Here is a 19,373-nt window from a genome sequence, read left to right as displayed (position 1 = left end):
TTGCTCCCACTTCTCCTCAATTACCAGCCACTTCATTGTGGACTCAGACTAAGACGCCACAGTCAAATCACTGTGTTTAGAAAAGACAAAGGTAGTTAACAGAGTTCAAAATAAGAAAAAAGCCCGGAAAAAAAACAACAACAACAAAAAAAGTACTGAATAGTGGTGATGATGATGATGGAAAAGAAGAAGACGTGTTAGTGCTGTATGTACACAGAAATCTATTTAGCTTATCTACTCTTTGCTTTTTCTTATTAAATTATGAATAGCTGGATAGTGTCTCTTGAAGCTACCAAATAGTATTCTGAAAATGGTCCCTCATCACTGGTTGTACATGTCTGCTCACAAACATGTACAACCAGTGGGGCCACATGTCGACACTGTTTCGTCTTAAAGGCCCTGAAAGTTTTGGTTGTTTCACTTGAGAGATTTACATGTTTTTCTTTTTGTTTTCTTTTTGTTTTGTTTGTTTTTTCTCTGTTTTTCTCACTGGTTTTTAAATTGGAAGGGGCTTTATTTTGAAAATGTCACCTATTTCTGTGCACAATCAGAATTGTAAACTAATCACAGTTGACAGAGCAGATAAAGCACACATTTAAAGACATGTTCAGGGACTTTTGTCTTAAACTTATTAACAGAAAAGATTTTTTTTTTTTTAACTTTTTTTTTACTTAATGCAAATGCCTGTTCATTTATTCATTCATTTATTTGTCTGTTTACTTATTCAAACTGCTGCAGAGTGTTTTCATTGTAATCCAGAATTATTCTTTCTACTTGAAATAAAAGAACAGTAAGCACAAACATCAGATTTGGATAAAATGAACACTTTATGCCAAGTTAAGCTGTTTTAAATTTCCACAATGCACTATTTCTACTTAAGGAGTACATATATAAGTACTACAATCCATACTACCTGTGTGTACTGCAGGCTACACAGTTGCTAATTATGCATCAGGCATACTGCTTAACAAGTTTAATCACTTTCCCATATTTTATTTTTATTTATTTATTTTTTTACTTCATGTAAATTCTGCTTTTAATTTGGAAATTCATGTAAATGTCTGTGCTGTGCCACTCCAACCAGAATCCAGAGTATTAGGTTGATAGGCTATTACAAGTAAAGAGGCTTTTGCAAAGTCAATTTAGTGGCACAATGGAGAACAATTGTGAGCAATTCCTCTGAGAACACAAACAGCTTGTTGTTCTCTGCCTCTCTTCACTGCTCACCAGTCTGCACATGGATTTAACATCACTCCTCCGTTCAATTTCTTTCTCTCTCAGTCTTTTGCTAACATTTACTGGACTGTTGTGAGGTACTTTCTATGCACAATGACACAGGAAAGAGATTGATTCAATGTGGTTGATCAACACGCAGCCTGAAAACCTGCAGCCTGGAATGTCCTGAGCATTTGTTCAAGCTTACTTACAGATGAAAGTAAGCTTTTCATGGTGTTTAAATCCTATTACAACTCCAAACGCAGTGCTGTTTTACTCCACCGTTCACGGTGTCGAAGCTGACTAAATATTTTCCACCTTCAGTATTAATTAACTCATTTTAAGCTGGAACACACTGCTAGTCCATCTACGGGCATTTAAGGTAGCAGGAGCTCTTCCCAAGAAAAGAAAATATATATATATATTAATTCTCCACAGATAATCTACTGTTCATATTAGATTTTAGAAAGATTTCTTAACCATGGTGAAATGCTTTTGTTTCAGCCTGTCAGTTTGAAAATGAGACAGTTTTTTGAGGCCTGTGGTGGACGCTGATTGGTCCTTTGGCTCTGCTGGGAGGGAGGAATAACAACCCCAAAGGCCAGATGATGTTAAAACTGCTGATGTCTGTGGGCGAATTGTGCTTAATTTGGAAACAGAAAAAAAGTCATATATTGACTTAAATATAAGATTTTTCTTTTTTTTTTTTTTTTTTTTACACATTTTCTTTGTGCAAGTAAGGAACCAAGCTTTAAAGTCTGGCTGGTTCAAAAAATATATTTAGCTCTTTTGATTATTGTTACTACCTTCATTTTAACACTAGAAGAAGGTTTGGCACTAAAATTCAGTTTTCACATTCAACTGCAACTGGTTTAGAGGCCAATGTTAAACCCTATAAATTGTTTTTAATATTTTTTGGGGAAAAACATTACTTTAAATATAAATATTATATTTATAGGTCTTAAAACATGTCTGGAGATGTTTGAACAATATGCAATTAATCGAATAAAGTTCTTCAAAGCAGATATTAGGCTTACTTAAGTATTGTAGACCTTTGCTCTACTATAACTCTACTATATATTAAAAAAGAAAATTAAAGTCTTGTAGTCTTGACTTTTTAGCATGATTAATATTGTTCAGCCACTGATTGTTTTTCCATTGCATTGGAAACACAGTGGTGGGAAAACACGTAAAATCCTGTCTTTGATCGTTATAGTGCAAGAAATAAGAGCAATTGACAAAATTATAGCATCAAATATAAAGTATACAGTGTGCACGGACAAATGTAACCAATAGGCGGTACTGTGCCATTCTTCATGAAGCTCTCTCCATCTCCAGCCCTGAGGACAACGCTGTATCTCTGCTTTGGTTTGCTCCCTAATTGACCTAAATACAACATCTCCGCGGTCCCTCAAGGCAGACTATCACACAGCCTACAAGACAGGCTCTGAAGAACGAGACTGTCTCCAGTGTTTTGGGGGGGTTTTCTGGAGTAATTCCTCCTCGCTTCCTGAATATAGTTCCAACCAAAGGCGATTTTATTTCGCCTGGATCTCTTACAACTGAGACCTGAGCTCTCTTTGCGCTCATGGATTGTGTCGGAATGGTTTACGCGGAGCAGGAGAGACTCCTGGCTGGGAACGAGACACATTCCCGGGAATGAGTTTATAATAACCAGATCTGGGACCTTTTTCTAAGAGGGTGAAAAGCGGGAAAGGTCAGTAAAAGTCAAAATGCTGGACGAGAAAGCGCCGACATCGAAGCTCGCTCCTCCATCAAGAGGTTCGTCTTTTTACATTGAGAATTTGCTGGGAACGACAGACAAAGGGGCTTCAGCTGAGGAGCGGGTGGAGACCTCGGGCTTCACAGTTACCGTACACTGCCCGGTGATCTGTCCGGTACAGGAAACGAGATGTGCGAGCGACAGTGAGGTGCTGAACCGGAGAGGGACATCACCGCGCACAGAGCTCGGCAGCTCAGGAAGTGAGTGTCCATCTGTAAATGGGTTTATTTATTTGCTCTAATTGGTCAATAAAAGTACGAGACTAAAAAAAATGTTGTGAAATAAGTGAAGCGTCGGTTTAATTTCGCCAGTGTGAGATAACTTTACTGACTGACTGGAGAATCAGGACAACACTTACACATCTGATCTAACAAATCAGTCAATATGAAATTTATCACACATGTATAATGATATAAATAATTACGTCACACGTAAAACCTCCCTGTCTCGTGCGTAAAAGTGTAAAATCACCACCTGGATCAGAGTTAGGCTCCAACAGCAGCTGACATTTTATCATTTTCTCAAAAAACTCTCACTCTGCTGCTTCGACAGACCACAAGTGGACATGACAAATGGACAGAGGCACATTTTGCTGTCCCCAGTAACTCCCCAATTATCAGCCTTGTACCAGCCAACAGTGTTTGGCATCCACACAACAATCTCACCCTGGTGCTTCAAATAGACCAGAGAGCTGATGCTTATTTATAATCTTGGAAAAAAAAAACGGGGGGGACATCAATGCGCGTAACCACCCCCACCCCCAAGAAAATGTGAAACAATGTCCTCATAGTTTGGGACACCAGCACAGATTAAAGTTTCGTTTCCTCTTTCACGACTCTCCTCACAGGTCCACAGCACAAGCCCAGCCGCCCGGATGAACACAGAGACCTTCTGCCAAGCAGCGACCGGGATTCCCCAACTTTAACAGGGCGGGCGGGGGAGAACGATGAACCGGAGGAAAAGGGGGAAGACAGTTTGACGGATGACAGGGAGGACGACGCGCGCTCCTCCTGCTTCTCTCGCGAGGACAGCTGTGACCCTGGTGAGGCCAAAGTACATACATCCAGGCTACATCTTAAAATACAGAGTTTGTTGGTTTCACAAGTTTCACAGGAAGTAGCAGGGATGTGTCTAAGAGCTCCAGGGCCCCTGTGAAAGAAAACTGGGCTCCATGGGCACCATAAAAATGTTACTACCTAAAATCATGCCGTCTTTCAATGCTGAAATCTTGATAAAATCTCTATAAACCCTCTGGGTACTACATTGATCAAATATCTACAGTTAAGTGACAAAGTTATATGGAGGATCAAAAGCTACTCCATCAGTTGTATCCAGTTACATTTAGTAAAATCTTTCCCTCTTCTGCCTCTCAGGTGACACAAAAGTGGCACGAAAGAAGAAGACCCGCACCGTGTTCAGCCGGAGTCAGGTCTTCCAGCTGGAGTCCACTTTCGACCTGAAACGCTACCTGAGCAGCTCAGAGCGGGCCGGTCTGGCTGCCTCGCTGCAGCTCACAGAGACCCAGGTGAAGATCTGGTTTCAAAACCGCAGGAACAAGTGGAAGAGGCAGATCGCTGAAGACATGGAGGCCAGCAGCGCAGCCGTCCCCTACGCCACACAGAGGGTCGTCAGAGTACCCGTGCTGTATCGCGAGAACGTTACCACGCCTGTGACGCTGACCAGCCTGCCCCAAGTGTCGCCATCAGTGGTTGGCTTCTCTAACACTATTAACTATCCACTGACTACTCACTTCACTCATCCAGTGTCGTTTGTAACACCACAGATGACCGGACTGGTGGGACTTTGAGCGTGGAAGAGAGGCCATCAGGATCCTTCTACATAGCTTCTCAAAAATCCTCAAAACAAGACAGTTTCTCTATACTAGCAGTGCTTTTGTTTTTCAATTAATTTTAAAAACTAGATTTAAGAACTATGATGGATATTTCTGGATTGTTTAAGATGCCCACAATCTTTTCCTCTGGCCTACATGGAGGACATTTACACAGATCACACAGGATTTAAATGTAGCTCTATTTTGTGATTATTTTTCACAATGGTATGAATGACCCACATACATGTGGGAACAATTAAGGGTCAATAATATTTTGAGCTTGTGGAGTTATGTTCAGAGATTGTTTCAAACCCTGTGTTTGTATATCAGCCTTTGTAAACCCGTGAAAAAAACTCCGCAAGAGAAGTACGAGAGTGAATGTGCAGGAAAAAAAATTAAGTTGTAAAGAAAAATTGGGAACGCTAAAATCATAAAAATGTGCACAAATTATATGAATGGAGAGGTTACACAAAGTTAAAAAAAATGCCTTTGTGAACATCTGAGTACAGATTTAAAGCATAAAACAGAAACTCAAAGTTCCCACACTATGTGTGGCAGTGAAGTTACATTTGAAAACACATTTACTTTACAAGTAGGAATTCTAGCTGTGCTTTTACAGGCAAAATTAGTGCCACAGTTCACACATTAATCTTTGTGTTACCTCGCTGTGCAGCAATACTAGAAATATTTTCCACACACTGACAAACCTTTGTCACAGGTTTTCTGATTCTTTCTGAACATTATTTCACAAGCTCCACATCTTTTTGACCCTTATTTGAGCCCATGCACTTGTCTTAGGGATATAATGCACTGTATCATTGGATCACTCTACAATGTGTAGAAACTCGACCATTAATGAAAAGGCGTTTTGGTGTCTGTGACTTTTGACAGCTGTGAGCATGGGTACATTACTAGCAATAATCTTTGACACTTTTTTTTTTATTTAAGAGGATTTTAATACAGATTTTTGTACACTGATATGCTCACATGTGAATAAAATTTATGCACAAATTGTTTTGTTGTGTCACATGGTGACTGTTTGCTTTCCTGTGCAAAACTAATGCGTTTGAGGAAAGGAGTGAGTGAACTTTACAAACACATTTGAACCAGTAAATTAAGTTAAGATAGGTTCATGGACTAATTGAGATATTGGATTAAAGAGATACACACAGGATGTGTCGCACCTTCAGAATAGCTTATAGGCTGAACAGTCACAAGAAACAAACATAAACCATAAAAGTTATTGCAGTAAAGTGGACTTGCTTTCCTATTGGTCACCTCATGTGGCCCCTGAACCATTTATAGGTCCCGTAAGTCTCATGACCCCAGCAGCCAGAGAGCTGTCAAGCTGACATGACTGTGGCATAGTTAATATAAATAAATAAAGATGTCAACACTAAATCAGTCCTGGAAGTTATATATGACCCTGCAGAGATTCTAACTCCAAGGCTTAAAAACTCTGCTGAACAGGAATCAAGCACTGTCTTGAATTTGCTCAGTTTCACGGCGCATTGAGCGAACACGCATGAAATCTGATGACAGAAAAGTGTTTAAAGCTACAATATGGCAGCCAGACGGAAATCTGCATCCCGCCCTCATCTGCCCCACAACCTCACCAATCAAAAGCTGCTAAACCGCAGTCTTCCGGGTCGTTGAAGAGCGTCGCACCGGCTCCTCTGCGCGCTAGTCGCAGCCGAGGAGCAATGGTGCTCGGAGCGTCCGGAGACGTCGGTGTTTCGGGAATCACGGAGGAGCGCATGAAATGCCGGGGAATATGAGCAAAGAGGATTCCCCGAGTCGGAGCGCTTCTTTGACGTTCACCATAGACAACATCCTCAACCTGAAGCAGCAGGACAGCGGAGACTTTGACGGCTCAAAGGGGCAGAGGGGCAGTGGATGTAAGAACGACTTTCAAGCGCGGCGTGAGGAGGTGTGGGACGTCCGGAGGAGACATGACAGCGGGTCAGAGGAGACAGGTAACTCCGGGAAATTAATTTTGTCTTTAACAGTACTTTATCTATGGTGATTGCTACATTTTATAAGGTATATACACAATTTTCAGGCTGACAGACTTTTTAGGTAGAATGATGCGTAAACGTGCGTAAAGATGGATAAAAAAAAAATACTACAAAAATAATAGACAAAGGGTAACGAGTATAATTATTTTCTGGAAATGCTGGGATGAAGATCTCGGACTGGAGGTGGTTATTTTATATTTTTCATTACGACAACAATTGTGCAGCCTCTTTGCATGTGTATTTACGCACGGGGTGGCAGGAGTGTGTGCTTGACTTTACCGCTGCACCAAAGCACGTTTTGTCGCTTCATTCACAGCGAAGCCCAGAGCTCATCGTGCGGACCGCGGAGAAAACGCACCGCTGCTGACCGCTGGCTCCAGTCCCGGGGCGCAAAGTGCGCACAGCGCCGAGGACGCGTCCGAGCAGCAGCAGCAGGCCAACACTGACACCAAAGCCATGGTGAAGAAGAAGACGCGCACCATCTTCTCCAAGAGACAGATATTTCAGCTGGAGGCGACTTTTGACATGAAGAGGTATCTGAGCAGCTCGGAGAGGGCGTGCCTCGCCAGCTCTCTGCAGCTCACCGAGACCCAGGTGAAAATCTGGTTTCAGAACCGCCGCAACAAGCTGAAGCGACAGCTATCCACGGACATGGAGGGCCCACTGGCAGCCAAGCACTTCTCAGAGGCAGGAAAAAACGTGCAATTACCGACTTTTTACAAAGACAGCAGCCTGCTGGGCGGATGTTTGTTACCCATGCCTTTCCCTGTCATGTACCCGACTGCAAACGCTGCGCCTTACATCTACTTCTCCAACACTGGCAAATATTTTGGCCTGTTTGATGCGGACTGATGGTTTCCTCTGTGTGGGATGTTTGAGTGCGTGGACACTCCGACATACAGTCTCCCCTGTTTCTATTTTATTTTATTATTTGAGTTAAAAAAAAAAAAAAAAAAAAAAACTCCCTACTTTGATGTAAACATATCAACTAATCCAATACATGCATGTGCCACTTTTTTGTCCTTCCCCAAATGGTTTTATATATTTTTGTTATTATTATTATTATTACGTTCAAAGTTTAGGACATTTTGAGAAGAAAGTTTATCGTCATACATTAAAGTTCCTCTGAGCAGTTTTACTTTGCGCAGTAATGTCATCTGACTGAATGTACGTTAGTGTTGTCCTTCAGAGCAATGCTGCATCAACTCTGTTTCCCCGCAATAATACAATATCATCTGTCTTTTTTTTTTTTTTCGCCCAAATCTTGTGCTGAAATTTCATAGTTTCTGTGGAACACTTCATTTGTATTTAAATGGCCTTATGATTGTTGTTTGTTTTATCGTTTGTTTTCACTTGATCTTTCATATGACGGACTCTTGAACTGTGAATACAGTTATTATATCATGACAATGATGAATTTTGCAATAAAAAGTGTAATATTTGCATTTGTTCGCTGAGCGTGTGGACTTAAAACTAAATTATTTCAGGACGAAAAAGTTTAGAAAAAAACGAACTTCCTGATTAGACTATTTATATCGTGCTTTATTATATTTTATTTTGCTTATTTTTTATTCTTATGGTGCATTTGCATTTTAGAAAGCTCAAAAAATCTGTGTTACCGTGGCCAATAACAAAGTTAAAGTTTAGTTTTTTCCTGTGCAGCGCTAAAGTCGCTGCAAACCTGTTGTATATCCAGTAAATTCGACCGACAAAAAGCCGGAAAATGACTGAATTGGCTCCGGGTTCTTACTTGCTTCTTAGTAAACGAACACAACTTGTTCAAGCTAATTTCTGATTATATACAGACTGAATTCAGACAGTCGTTTACATCAACAGGTCATTTCCTTGTATTTATTTATTAATTTATCTTTTTTGTTTTTAGCGCTCATCACTGTCATCAGGTGCCTCTCTCCATGCACTGAAGCCTTAAAGTTTTGTTACTAACTTGTAATTTTATGGTCAGTTAATGGTAAAGTGCACAAAAGCCCCTGAACTGTACTTTGAAGAGTTTGCAAAAGTCAAATACTTACTAATTAACTTACTAATACTCAAGGGTCTGCGGTTCCCATGTCTCATGAAACTGCATTTAGGCATTTAAATATGTGAAGTGCTCTCAGGCTTTTCCTGCTCCCTCTGTCAGAGGCCTAATCTCATCCTTCTTAGTTGAAACCATATTGCTTCATAAGTAACTTTGCTCAGACTGATTTAACGAGCTGAAGAAAGTATCTATTCTGAAATCAAAGTTACCAGAGTTAATCATTATTAGAAATTTTGAAGCGGCTGTTAACCTAATAGTGGAGCATAATTTGTCTCCACCCTAAACTGAGAATTAAAAAATATTTTCAAATATAATTCTTAAATAATGAACACAAACATACAGTATGGACTGTTATAAAAACTGCAGCAGCCAGTGTGAAGCAAATATTCCTGTGGTGTCACTTTCATTTGTGCTGAGCTACAGGTCAGACTGGGACACCTCTTTCTAAGTGGCAGTCAGAGAAGTTCCTGTTACACCATGACAACATGCTTTTCAGAGTAAACATACAAACACTAAATGTTTATCGTTTGTATCTCACTGCCCGATACTGAAAAAGTTGCGACGCCTTATCATTACATAAAAGACAGGAGTGTGAGAGGTACTGCTGAAGATATACATGTACTCTGGTTTTCAGACAAAGCATGTTCACAGTAAGTTTGGCCAACAGCTTGTAAATGTTAAATAAGCACAAGGTTCACAAAAATACATTATTATTACTATTTAAATTACATTTTTACTTCTATACGACTGTGCTTCTCTTTGGGGACCTTTTAAATTGTGAAAAAAAAAAAAACACCAATAAATCAAAATTTAAAACGAATAAGCAAAAAGCTTCTTTATATGGAGTGGAAACACAACCAGTGGCAGGCTAAGCTACTGCATAGGTACACACCGTTCATCAGTTTACACATCCTCAACTTTGAGAAGCAAGATGTGCCTTTTCATACCACACAAGAAAATCTGAGCCCGGACTCTCAGTGAAAAACACAAACAATCCACCGTTAATGTGGCTCAGAGCAATGAAGTCATCACTGTGTGACAGTACAGGCCAATCTCTCACTAGAGTATGAGTCTGCTTCCATGCTGTTTATATTTTTAGTGCAGCCGCGTATCCACCTTTGACCAAAAAGATGCTCTTACTTTTTTATTTCAAAGAAAAACAGTAAGTTTCTAAGTACTGAAGAATCAGGAGTTTTTGTTAACACAGTCCCCACTATCTGTTTTTCTTTGCCGTTAGAGCGCGTGAGTGTAGCTGAGTAATGCATCTCTGCAGAAAGAGCGAGAGAAATAAGAGAAATGTGTATTTAGGTGGACTTGCATCAGTGCTTCTGGAGAGATTTTTCCTAAAGGGCCCAGCAAGCTGCACTTACACACCGTTTCCGGGTCACTTCCCCCTTCAGTGCCGGAGCCTCTCACTGCTTTCTCCCTGTCACAGCCATTCAAGGCCCCGTCGCTGTTAACCTGTTCACTCAACCACTTAGTCTCCCTGCAAATCTGTTGTTTTCTCTACTAAATTCCTGTCTACCTTTGCTGTGCACGTAGAGTTGTACTGTATCTCATCTTTCGCCACAATGGAGCGGGATGTTGTTTTGCACAAAGGAAGAAGAGGAGAAGTTGTTGCTCTGACGTTAGGTGAAGGAATACTGTTAGAAAATGTGTCTAAAAACTGAAAATGGAAAGAAACAAATACGGACTGATTTTTTTTAAATGTTTAAATTAAGAAACATACCGATTTTTTCATAGTGTTTTTCCAGTTGTGCATTTAAACAAATTTTTATCAAGAAGTATTGAGAGCAAAGTTGTTATTGCAGGACTAAAAATCTTTCATTATCAGTGTAATAATTATAAGTACTAATATAATTCCTAACATATTTACCACTGTAGTAAAAGCTGCATGGTAACAACTGTAAACTATAGCAGATCATTCAAAGCCTTTAACACAGTTGGACTGAATATCAGTGTCTCTGTCAAACAAAGTGGCAGGAGGCCTTTGAAAATCCATCTCAAACAACTATTACTTCACTGCTTTCACATTAATACTATTCATGTTAATACCATATTTTAGATTACATCATTAATTACATGGTGATCTGAATAACTGACATTTATTTAAATGGAATCTTAAATCTGTCACATAGCTGAGCTTGAAAATACCTGTAATCTTAGTATTGGAAACTTTTAGATTCACATTCTTTAAAGGATGCTCTATAAGCTGGTATATTCACAAAAAGTATTACAATAGCAATATTTGTGTAAAAAAATATATAAATATTTTTATATTTTAACTTAAAATCTGATTTTAAAAAGCACAAAAAATAGAGATTGTCCATCTGTTACTGAAATGATTTACATCAAACATATTTGCCCATTTGTTAGCCCTAACATTATGGAATATTATATCATTCTTAATAGAGGGTTTGAAAATATATTGTGGAAGCTTGCAAAGAATTACATAACTTAACATTATATAATTTTAGGGTTAACACTTTTTTTTAGTAATAGTCTATAGTTGCAGATAGAAAATAAGCTTTTTGGATGTTTCTACCTTGCTCAAAATTCAAATTAAAGCCCAATTTCACTCGTGTTTATAATTATTACTAATGCAACACTAATAATTAATAATAAAACATTAATTAATTTAGTTTAATCCATGTCCTCACGAGTGTAGTAGTACAGGTTTGTGTGCATTGAAGTGCCCGCTTAGCGTGTCTCAGAGTGTGTCTGAGATGGGCTGGTGGGGGTGGGGTCGGGTGGGGTTTACAGTCGCCAGACTTCCTGACTCTCCCGCTGTTGGACACTTGTGAACGCAGCGCTGGCTCTTTGTGTCTCAGCACTCTGGCTCTGCAACCACAAGGTTCAAATGACCCCACCGGCTGCTTGCAGTCTGCCCCGAGCCAGGCTAAAAACCTCCCAGCCTCGTCTGTCAGAGGCGAAGAAAAATCCATTAAAATCTCAACCTGATCAAAAAGACGACCAAAGCCAAGACACCATATGCACTCATTTAGGGCTATCGATGACTGGCGAGCATTGCGGGGTAGTTTAATACATGCCATTGACTTACTGCCAACAGTGGCAACAAAGACGGTTTTTCTACAAAAAGAAATAGAGCTGGGAGTCTGGCAGAGTTATTCTGGGCTGATGTGCACCTCAAGGCCATTCACAACTGTCAGCACATTTCTCCAGTCTGACCATCAGTAACCCACACAGCACATGGTTTCCATTCAGCGTTAAACGTATGAATGCTGAGCGCTATTGTTTGAAATCATTGATCCCGAATTGCAAGTGATAATGTGGTCCCACTGAATAATTGTGGTGGGGGTTTCTCTCATGCCACTAGCATGCAAATGCAGAGATGTGACCCGACCACTGTGGCTTCGTTTTACCATCAGAGCTCCCATTAAACGACCCTGTGAAGTTTGGAAAAGTCATTTTAAATCACACTGAGAATACTGAGGAAATAAATGGAGACCAGTGTTGGTACATATTGCAGTGTACCTCTTTGTACACTACACTTGTATGTGTGCTGGCTAAAGGCTCATCATCTTGTCTTCTTCTCAAAGAGGTTGACATGTTGTCAGATCCAATTTCATCCCCTTAACACTGAGTGACAGCTTTGATTGAGATTTCCATATCAATCATTCACCACTGGCCTTGTTCCTAACTGGACCCAAACGTATGAATAGTTGTTTAATAACCCTGATAATGACCCATTAATCTACATTCACACTACTTGGCACTCCGTGCTGAAAAACAGGCCTGTTTTGCCGTGAGCTTTCTTTGTGCATTCTCAGACGGGATTTATAATTACTACCAATTACTGTTGGAGCTGCCTCGAGATAGGCTGGATCTGACGCAGCAGTGGCCACTAACTGTGATGACTGAGTTTAATTTTGTTAATATGATGTATTAGAGCTGAGCAGCAACTGCTGTAAAATACCATTACTGCTTTTTAAGTCTAATGCTGGCACATATACTGTAGCAAACAGAGGAGAGTGGCAGGAAACGGAGATAATGATTGGTTATTTTAAAGGGATTTATTTTAAAAGGATGCCAAATATCGTATAGCCAGTAAAATCAAGAGTAATCCAGCCTCTACACCACACCAGATGTCAGTAAACATAAGACCACATTTGAGTGTATAAACTCCATTTTAGCATTAGTTCTGAAAACTGTTTTCCACAACACCGTAGTTGCGCGTTACTCAAAAACTCATTTAACAACCGTGAAAACCACAGAAAACAATCATGACGGGATTCTTTTGACCACTCGGTGGCAGCAGAAACACATCACTGACATACTCTCAGCTTATTAAGGTAAACATGTCAACAACATGCAACATGTTAGCAAACATGTTACCAATTTTCACATCCAGCATATCACAGAGAAACATCAACACTATTTCTGGCCACCCAACAAATCTAAGTCTATATTCACTCTCAGTTTAATCCTGTTTTGGTCTCCACCAGCTGCTGAGGAAAATATGTGCAGCTAAATGCTCCACCATACTCCACCTTGCTAACTTTGTGTCACTTAGTGCTGGTCACGTAGTGCACAGTGAGTTTTTCCTATGGAAAACAGCTTCGGAATTTTCTCAACCCATAAGCCAAAACAAATTCAGCATCTGGAGCTCAAACATGCTCATGTTTAAAAAACCAGCAGCTATTAATAAAAAAAAAAAAAAGTTTTGCAATAAAACATCAAAACAGCTGTTCTGAGTTGTCAATAAATGCACCATGGTCCAGACTCTGTACAGTCCCATAAAATGGACCATTGGAGGGTCTTACTGATGAACTGAAGATGCAAAAAGGCAAAGACAGTTTCTTGCAGAAGCAGAATAAATAATGACCACAGATGTTTTTACAACCTGCCAACACAAAAGTTAGTTTTAACTAACAGCTCATAAAGATTGCATTCATAAAAAGAGTTGCATTTTTTCCCCTATATTTCTATTTTACAATGTCCCCATCCCATCCCTGAAAACACTCTCCAGCGGTGTACTAAGCCCTGGCTAAGAGGGTGGTTTGTTCAAAGGACTCAGTGACGCTGCACTTTACAACATAAACAACACCCCATTCATTATGACTCGTAACTTGATAGCGACTGGAGGGATCTGGACCCTCCCGCCAGGCTTTCAGAGGGGTTATTGATCCATTAATTTTGTCGACTTTAGTGGTCTGCAGTGACAGAGTGCCTCTGTAAATTGAATGGGGGCTGAGGGATTACAATGACCGTATCTGATGAAAAGGTCCTGCATGAGTGGCGACGACATAAATAGAGCCAAAGGTCACCCATCTTCCTCTCGCAGGGACCGGTCTACTGTGTAGAGGAATATCTAAACTCATCCCCGGAGGCCCCCTAGCGGCAAATATGTCACAGCAGTGAAGAGCGAGCAAATGTCAGCATATGCTCTTCACACTTTGGAAATGCTGGACTCACAGTGGGGAGGAAGCAGTGGAAGGACAAAAGGGGATGCTGCTTTTGAATTTCCTTTGAAAACGTGTCATTACTGTAATTGGAACAAACTGCACCATCAATAAAGTTTCTCCTTTTCATACCAAACTTGGCCAAAGCCACCACTCAGGATTTGTGTTTTGTCACCTGTGAAAATAAACTAACCTTATCACTCAGTCTTTCCAAAATCTTAACTATCAAGATGAAGCATTAATCATTATCATGACACTTTTTTTGTAACATGCACAGGAGTAGCTCATAATCACAAGGGAGGTATTATGCCTCTACATTTGCTGTGATATCCCTTTGTGTATGACAACAACAGGTCACTTCATTGTGGCCTCCCAGATGAAAAGCCCTGACCTTCGAGGGCACCAGTCTAGCCAACCTCAAACTGCATGCCATCTGATCCAGGATCAGATGTCTGCTGCTTCGCTCAGCTTCAGAGCTTTGAGACTCAGAGTGAAAGTACCATTCAGACTGACTGAGGCTCTGAAAATCATTTAATACGTAGAATTCAGAGGAACTTTGATGCCCGAATGACAGAATCTCGTCCTGTCAACAAAGCTGTCCCCGTCTTTAAGATCAGTGTACATGCTCTGAACAAAAGACACACCGAAATCAATAGTACAAGTTGGAGGAAACAGATACTTGAGACTAATGGACACTGGGAATTGCAGCTGATGGGTGCAAAGGGGCTGAAATTCATATTGATACGGACATCACAGGCCGGTGGGCTCCAAGAGGGCGAGAGGAGGTCACAGGTTGCTTTGACAGCCTACCCCCTCTTAATGGAAGCCTATCGACTGAATTGGAAAGAAGCTTCAGTGACTAACATGTAACCAGGAGGCACAGAGTCTGCGTACGCTCACACCAGAACAAATGTGTCTGAATGGGCGCTTGTACATGTGCATCTTTTCTGTGTGTGAATGCAGACATATCAGTTTCTTACTCTTCAGGGATTCTTGTTCTGATCAATAGCAGGTTATTAGTTGCTCAATAATGCCTTTTTCTGCTCAGGACCAGGATGGTATATGCTTTAAAAGCTGAAATGTTAATTGGGCTGCTGTATTATTATTATTATTTTACATACTGCTATTTTAATGTTAAAATCTGATTAGATCAGTCATGATGAAGGAGATTAGCTGAGTTTTCTATTCTCTTCTACTGTCAAAGACTAAATTACAGAACTACTACTAAGTGAAAGCAAAAAACAAAGAAAGCACCTTAAAATTATGGTGAGACATTAAAATCTATATACGTCAAAATGAAAAACAATCAGTAATATTTTCTTACTCACTATTCTGCTTGCCCTCAGTGGTGTCAAAAGCAGAAAACGTTATTTTGCAACACTGATGTTAATAAATGAGTGATACAGAAACCAAAACCTCTGCAGAGCTGTTGGCCTTTTAGATCATTGGTTCCCAGCATTTTTAACACTTAAACTAAAGCAGTGCAACAGTCTCCGGCAAAATCATGACTGGTGGGGTCCCAACCTCAAACTGGAAACCACTGTGTTACATTATTTCTTACACTCTTTTCTACAGTGTAATTCTTAATCACACTAAGCACAAAGTTAATGGGAAAACATGCTGAGAGGGCAGTAACATGAGTATCAAGTAATATAAGTCCCTCTTCAGAGCCAGATTTCTTACCGTCTACATACAACATACATGAATTAACAATCAGATAAACAGGAAAAAGAGAAAAGTCTGTGGTGTGCTTGCATTCAAACTGCTGACTCAATATCAGATTATAGTGTGAAAGTGACAGTTAATTGACTGCTGGTGTGTTTCCTGCTCATTTACCCTCCTCTTCCAAGCAGTTGACAACAGGACATAACCTGACCCACAACTCTAACCACAAAAATGTAATAATCTGCACTGCAACCATTTTTGCTTCCTTCTGAATTGGCAGTGTGCGCTCCCAGCTCGGCTCTCCCCCCCCGAGGGCCGAGCAGCTGCGCATCGCTCAGCTCATCCAGTGTGACAGCCCGAAATCACAAGTGCAACAGCTCAGTCATGAGAATTTATCATCTGTAAACACACATGTCACTGAGCAATCAGAGGAAGACTCTAATAGAAGGCAAGCTGCGCTTGATGCAGTGAAGAGGACAACTACTCCCCAAATAGGCATCATTGGATTGTGAGCTAATGGCCTGAGTGGCTGCCTGCCAGGTAGATGCACCTGCGGCTCTGAAACAGACTGTGTCATCACTGCAGTTAAAACGTTACACATGGCTACAGAGCACCAAGAGTACCATTAAACAGCAGCTGCTGAGAAACAACAGCAGCACTGCAGCTTACAATGAGCCAACAGCTCAGCTTTACACCTACACTGCACATCACACTGTTTCACAGAAGTGGCAATACGACAACATTGACAGTATAAAAACTACAGGGTATCTTTTGTGGTGTTCAATAATTTTGGTTTGGATTTTTAGCAGTTTACAAAAAACAAAAAAAAAAAAAAAAAAACAGCTGAGAGTGACAGGCAGAGATGATCACACCTGAGAATCTCATCTTATTTCCAAACACAGATCCTTAAAGTCTTAGCTTTATTATGCATAAAGTACACCATCTCCCTTTAGAGGTCCAAACAAGTGGGAAATAAAATCAGCTTCAGCAACAGACACAACAACCGTGGGTTGTCTTGCCAAGCAGGAATATGAAATATTTAATGGTTAAACACAAACAAATATAGTTCCTACATTTTAGATGAGCAAGTTCTGATTTGGGGCAGAGCAGTGGAGTCACAAACTTAAACCCACATTTGTTTTACCCTGTGATTTATTCTGTGGTATCAGTTACCATGTGTTTTATGGTTTTTATGTTCCATGCAACATCACTTAATACAAAAGGTCAAAACCTTGCTATATCCAAACTGTCAGCAACTGAAATGTATTCGCTTTTTATTGCCTCTGTGACACAAAACCCAACTGCTGACTGTCGACCAGCACTGAGCTCCAACCTGTTCACACGCTGAAAGTCATCAACTACATAAACAGTTAAGAGGATAAAACAACACCCAGCGATGAGTCACGAAATAGCTGTGATCTAATGCTAGAGTAAGATTATTTTCAGGGTGACAAATTAATGAAGAGCTTCCCACTCCTCTTGTCCTCTAGGGCGGCTCTCTGAAGCAGCACTGGTCCCTTTAGAGCTAAACAGTGAAGCTGCCTCTGTGCCAGAAGCTCTGACCCGTTCACCAGCTCTTTGGCCCTCGCTGGAATCCCAAATGAAACACAATTTGTAACAGCCCAGCCATTTCTGTTTAAACCACTCATCTGAAACAAATCCAGTGGCTCTCAGTGATATGCAGATACAGATGGTGCAACTGAACTAACTGTTCTGTTAATTACTGCACGGATGGACACTCAGCTATCATGCTTTGTGCAAAAAAGTGAACATCAACCAGCTACTTTATGAAAATAACAGTAAATCACAATGCCAGGTGATATTTTTTAAAGCACAAAATGACAAAACAAAACCAAACTACTGCATCCCCTCACAATGGTGATGAAGGCTTGAGCATCTTCCCCATTGAGCATTTTAGCCAACAAGTGGATCCAGCATGACAGCAGCCTGAGGTTGAGGCTCTCATCAACATCACGATCTGATGCTCAAAAGACTCTCATACAACCTGTCATCTGCTATCCAAGCCCAACGCAGTTGTCAACATTACTCATCAGCTAAGATGAATGATGTGCTGAAAAGGTCACAGTTCACAGCCACTTCAGAGCGTCAACAAATGTCTACATCAACTCAGCCATATGCAAAAAAAACATTCTGCGAAACATTTTGCTTTGACCTGTACATCTATTAAATCATTTGGGTGTGATTTTCAGAAGTGAAAAGCTCGTAAACAGAGAATATCAACTTTCCAGACACAAAAATGCTCAGAAACATTGCTCACAATGAAACATGAACAAGCGTGCAAAGTCAGAGAATCATAAGATTGAAGAACACATTAACCAAATTGCAAACAGAACACAAAATACATATCTATCTTCACCATCAACAGAGTGCACAACAGAAACTGACAATGATAATGAAGAGTCTGTTTATCAGTAACTAGTTTCACATATAGAGTAACTTAAATAATTATTCTAGATTGTTTTCTACTATAAAATCAGCAACTCATTAAAAGTCCTGCTTCCATCTTCTGTTATAGATAGAAGTTAAAAACTATGAAGCCAAAGGTGATTTCCTGTGTTATTCTGTCTGCACCATGCACTGTCTACAGTACATATGCTTAAAAACAGGTGAGCGTTGAGGTGACTTGACAGCATCTGTTTCTTTTGAAATCACTTCATAAATATCTGCGTTTACTTACCTTCAAATCCCCTGGTGTCTGAGAAGAGATGCGGCAGCTCCGAGAGATGACAGATGCTTTCAGCCATGCATTATTCACCACTTTAATTCCACAACCCTACAAAAGAGAAAACAGAGAGTTTGTGTTTATTTTATTTATCTTTTAAATCCACAAATAGATAGCTGCAAAATGTTCCAGGTTAAAAATTTATCAGTGGACATCAAATAGCGAACCTGAACCTGGTCCTGCTGCCCTGAAAGGGTTATGGCCAGTATCACTGTCTTTTCATCAGAAGTCTAAACAGCTGGTTGGTGTTTGAAAAGAAAATAAACAGTAAAAATAAATGAAAGACCAAAAAAAAGGTGAATAAAAGTTGAAAATTTCCTTTGTGACATGTTATTTGCTCTTAAATACAGAGAACCATGAAAATGAACAGATGTGTTCATAGCATAACATAGCATAAAGAATGGAAGATAAAGAAACAGCTAGCCTGTTTCTGTACAAAGTTCAAAAAAACACCTACCAGCAGGTATTCACAGACACATTAGCAAACCAGTATCCTAATGACCAGACTGTACGGTCACCTTTTTTCCTTCATTCATTTCAGCCTTACATTTTGTAAACCTGAGATGTGGCTGGCAATTCAGAGGTCTAACAAACATGCTAGCAAACAACAACTATGCACTGTGGGAGGACAAATAAACTGTTTGTTTGTCAGAAAAT

The 19,373-nt window shown here is 40.1% G+C and overlaps 2 protein-coding genes across 2 annotated transcripts; both read left to right on the top strand.

Annotated features, from left to right (window-relative positions):
• Positions 1-2,948: 2,948 nt before the first annotated feature.
• Positions 2,949-4,805, top strand: LOC121177185 (homeobox protein HMX1-like). The gene is made up of 3 exons (XM_041031403.1): positions 2,949-3,198; positions 3,846-4,040; positions 4,372-4,805. Exons 1-3 carry the CDS (start codon positions 2,949-2,951, stop codon positions 4,803-4,805), a joined length of 879 nt encoding a protein of 292 aa, XP_040887337.1.
• Positions 4,806-6,591: 1,786 nt separating this feature from the next.
• LOC121177179 (homeobox protein HMX2-like) lies at positions 6,592-7,699 on the top strand. Its single transcript, XM_041031397.1, has 2 exons — positions 6,592-6,805; positions 7,164-7,699. Exons 1-2 carry the CDS (start codon positions 6,592-6,594, stop codon positions 7,697-7,699), a joined length of 750 nt encoding a protein of 249 aa, XP_040887331.1.
• The last annotated feature ends 11,674 nt before the right edge of the window (positions 7,700-19,373 follow it).

This window comes from Toxotes jaculatrix, chromosome 23, assembly GCF_017976425.1.
Source record: "Toxotes jaculatrix isolate fToxJac2 chromosome 23, fToxJac2.pri, whole genome shotgun sequence".
In the NCBI taxonomy this organism is placed as follows: domain Eukaryota; kingdom Metazoa; phylum Chordata; class Actinopteri; family Toxotidae; genus Toxotes; species Toxotes jaculatrix.
This window is presented reverse-complemented; position numbering and strand designations above follow the sequence as displayed.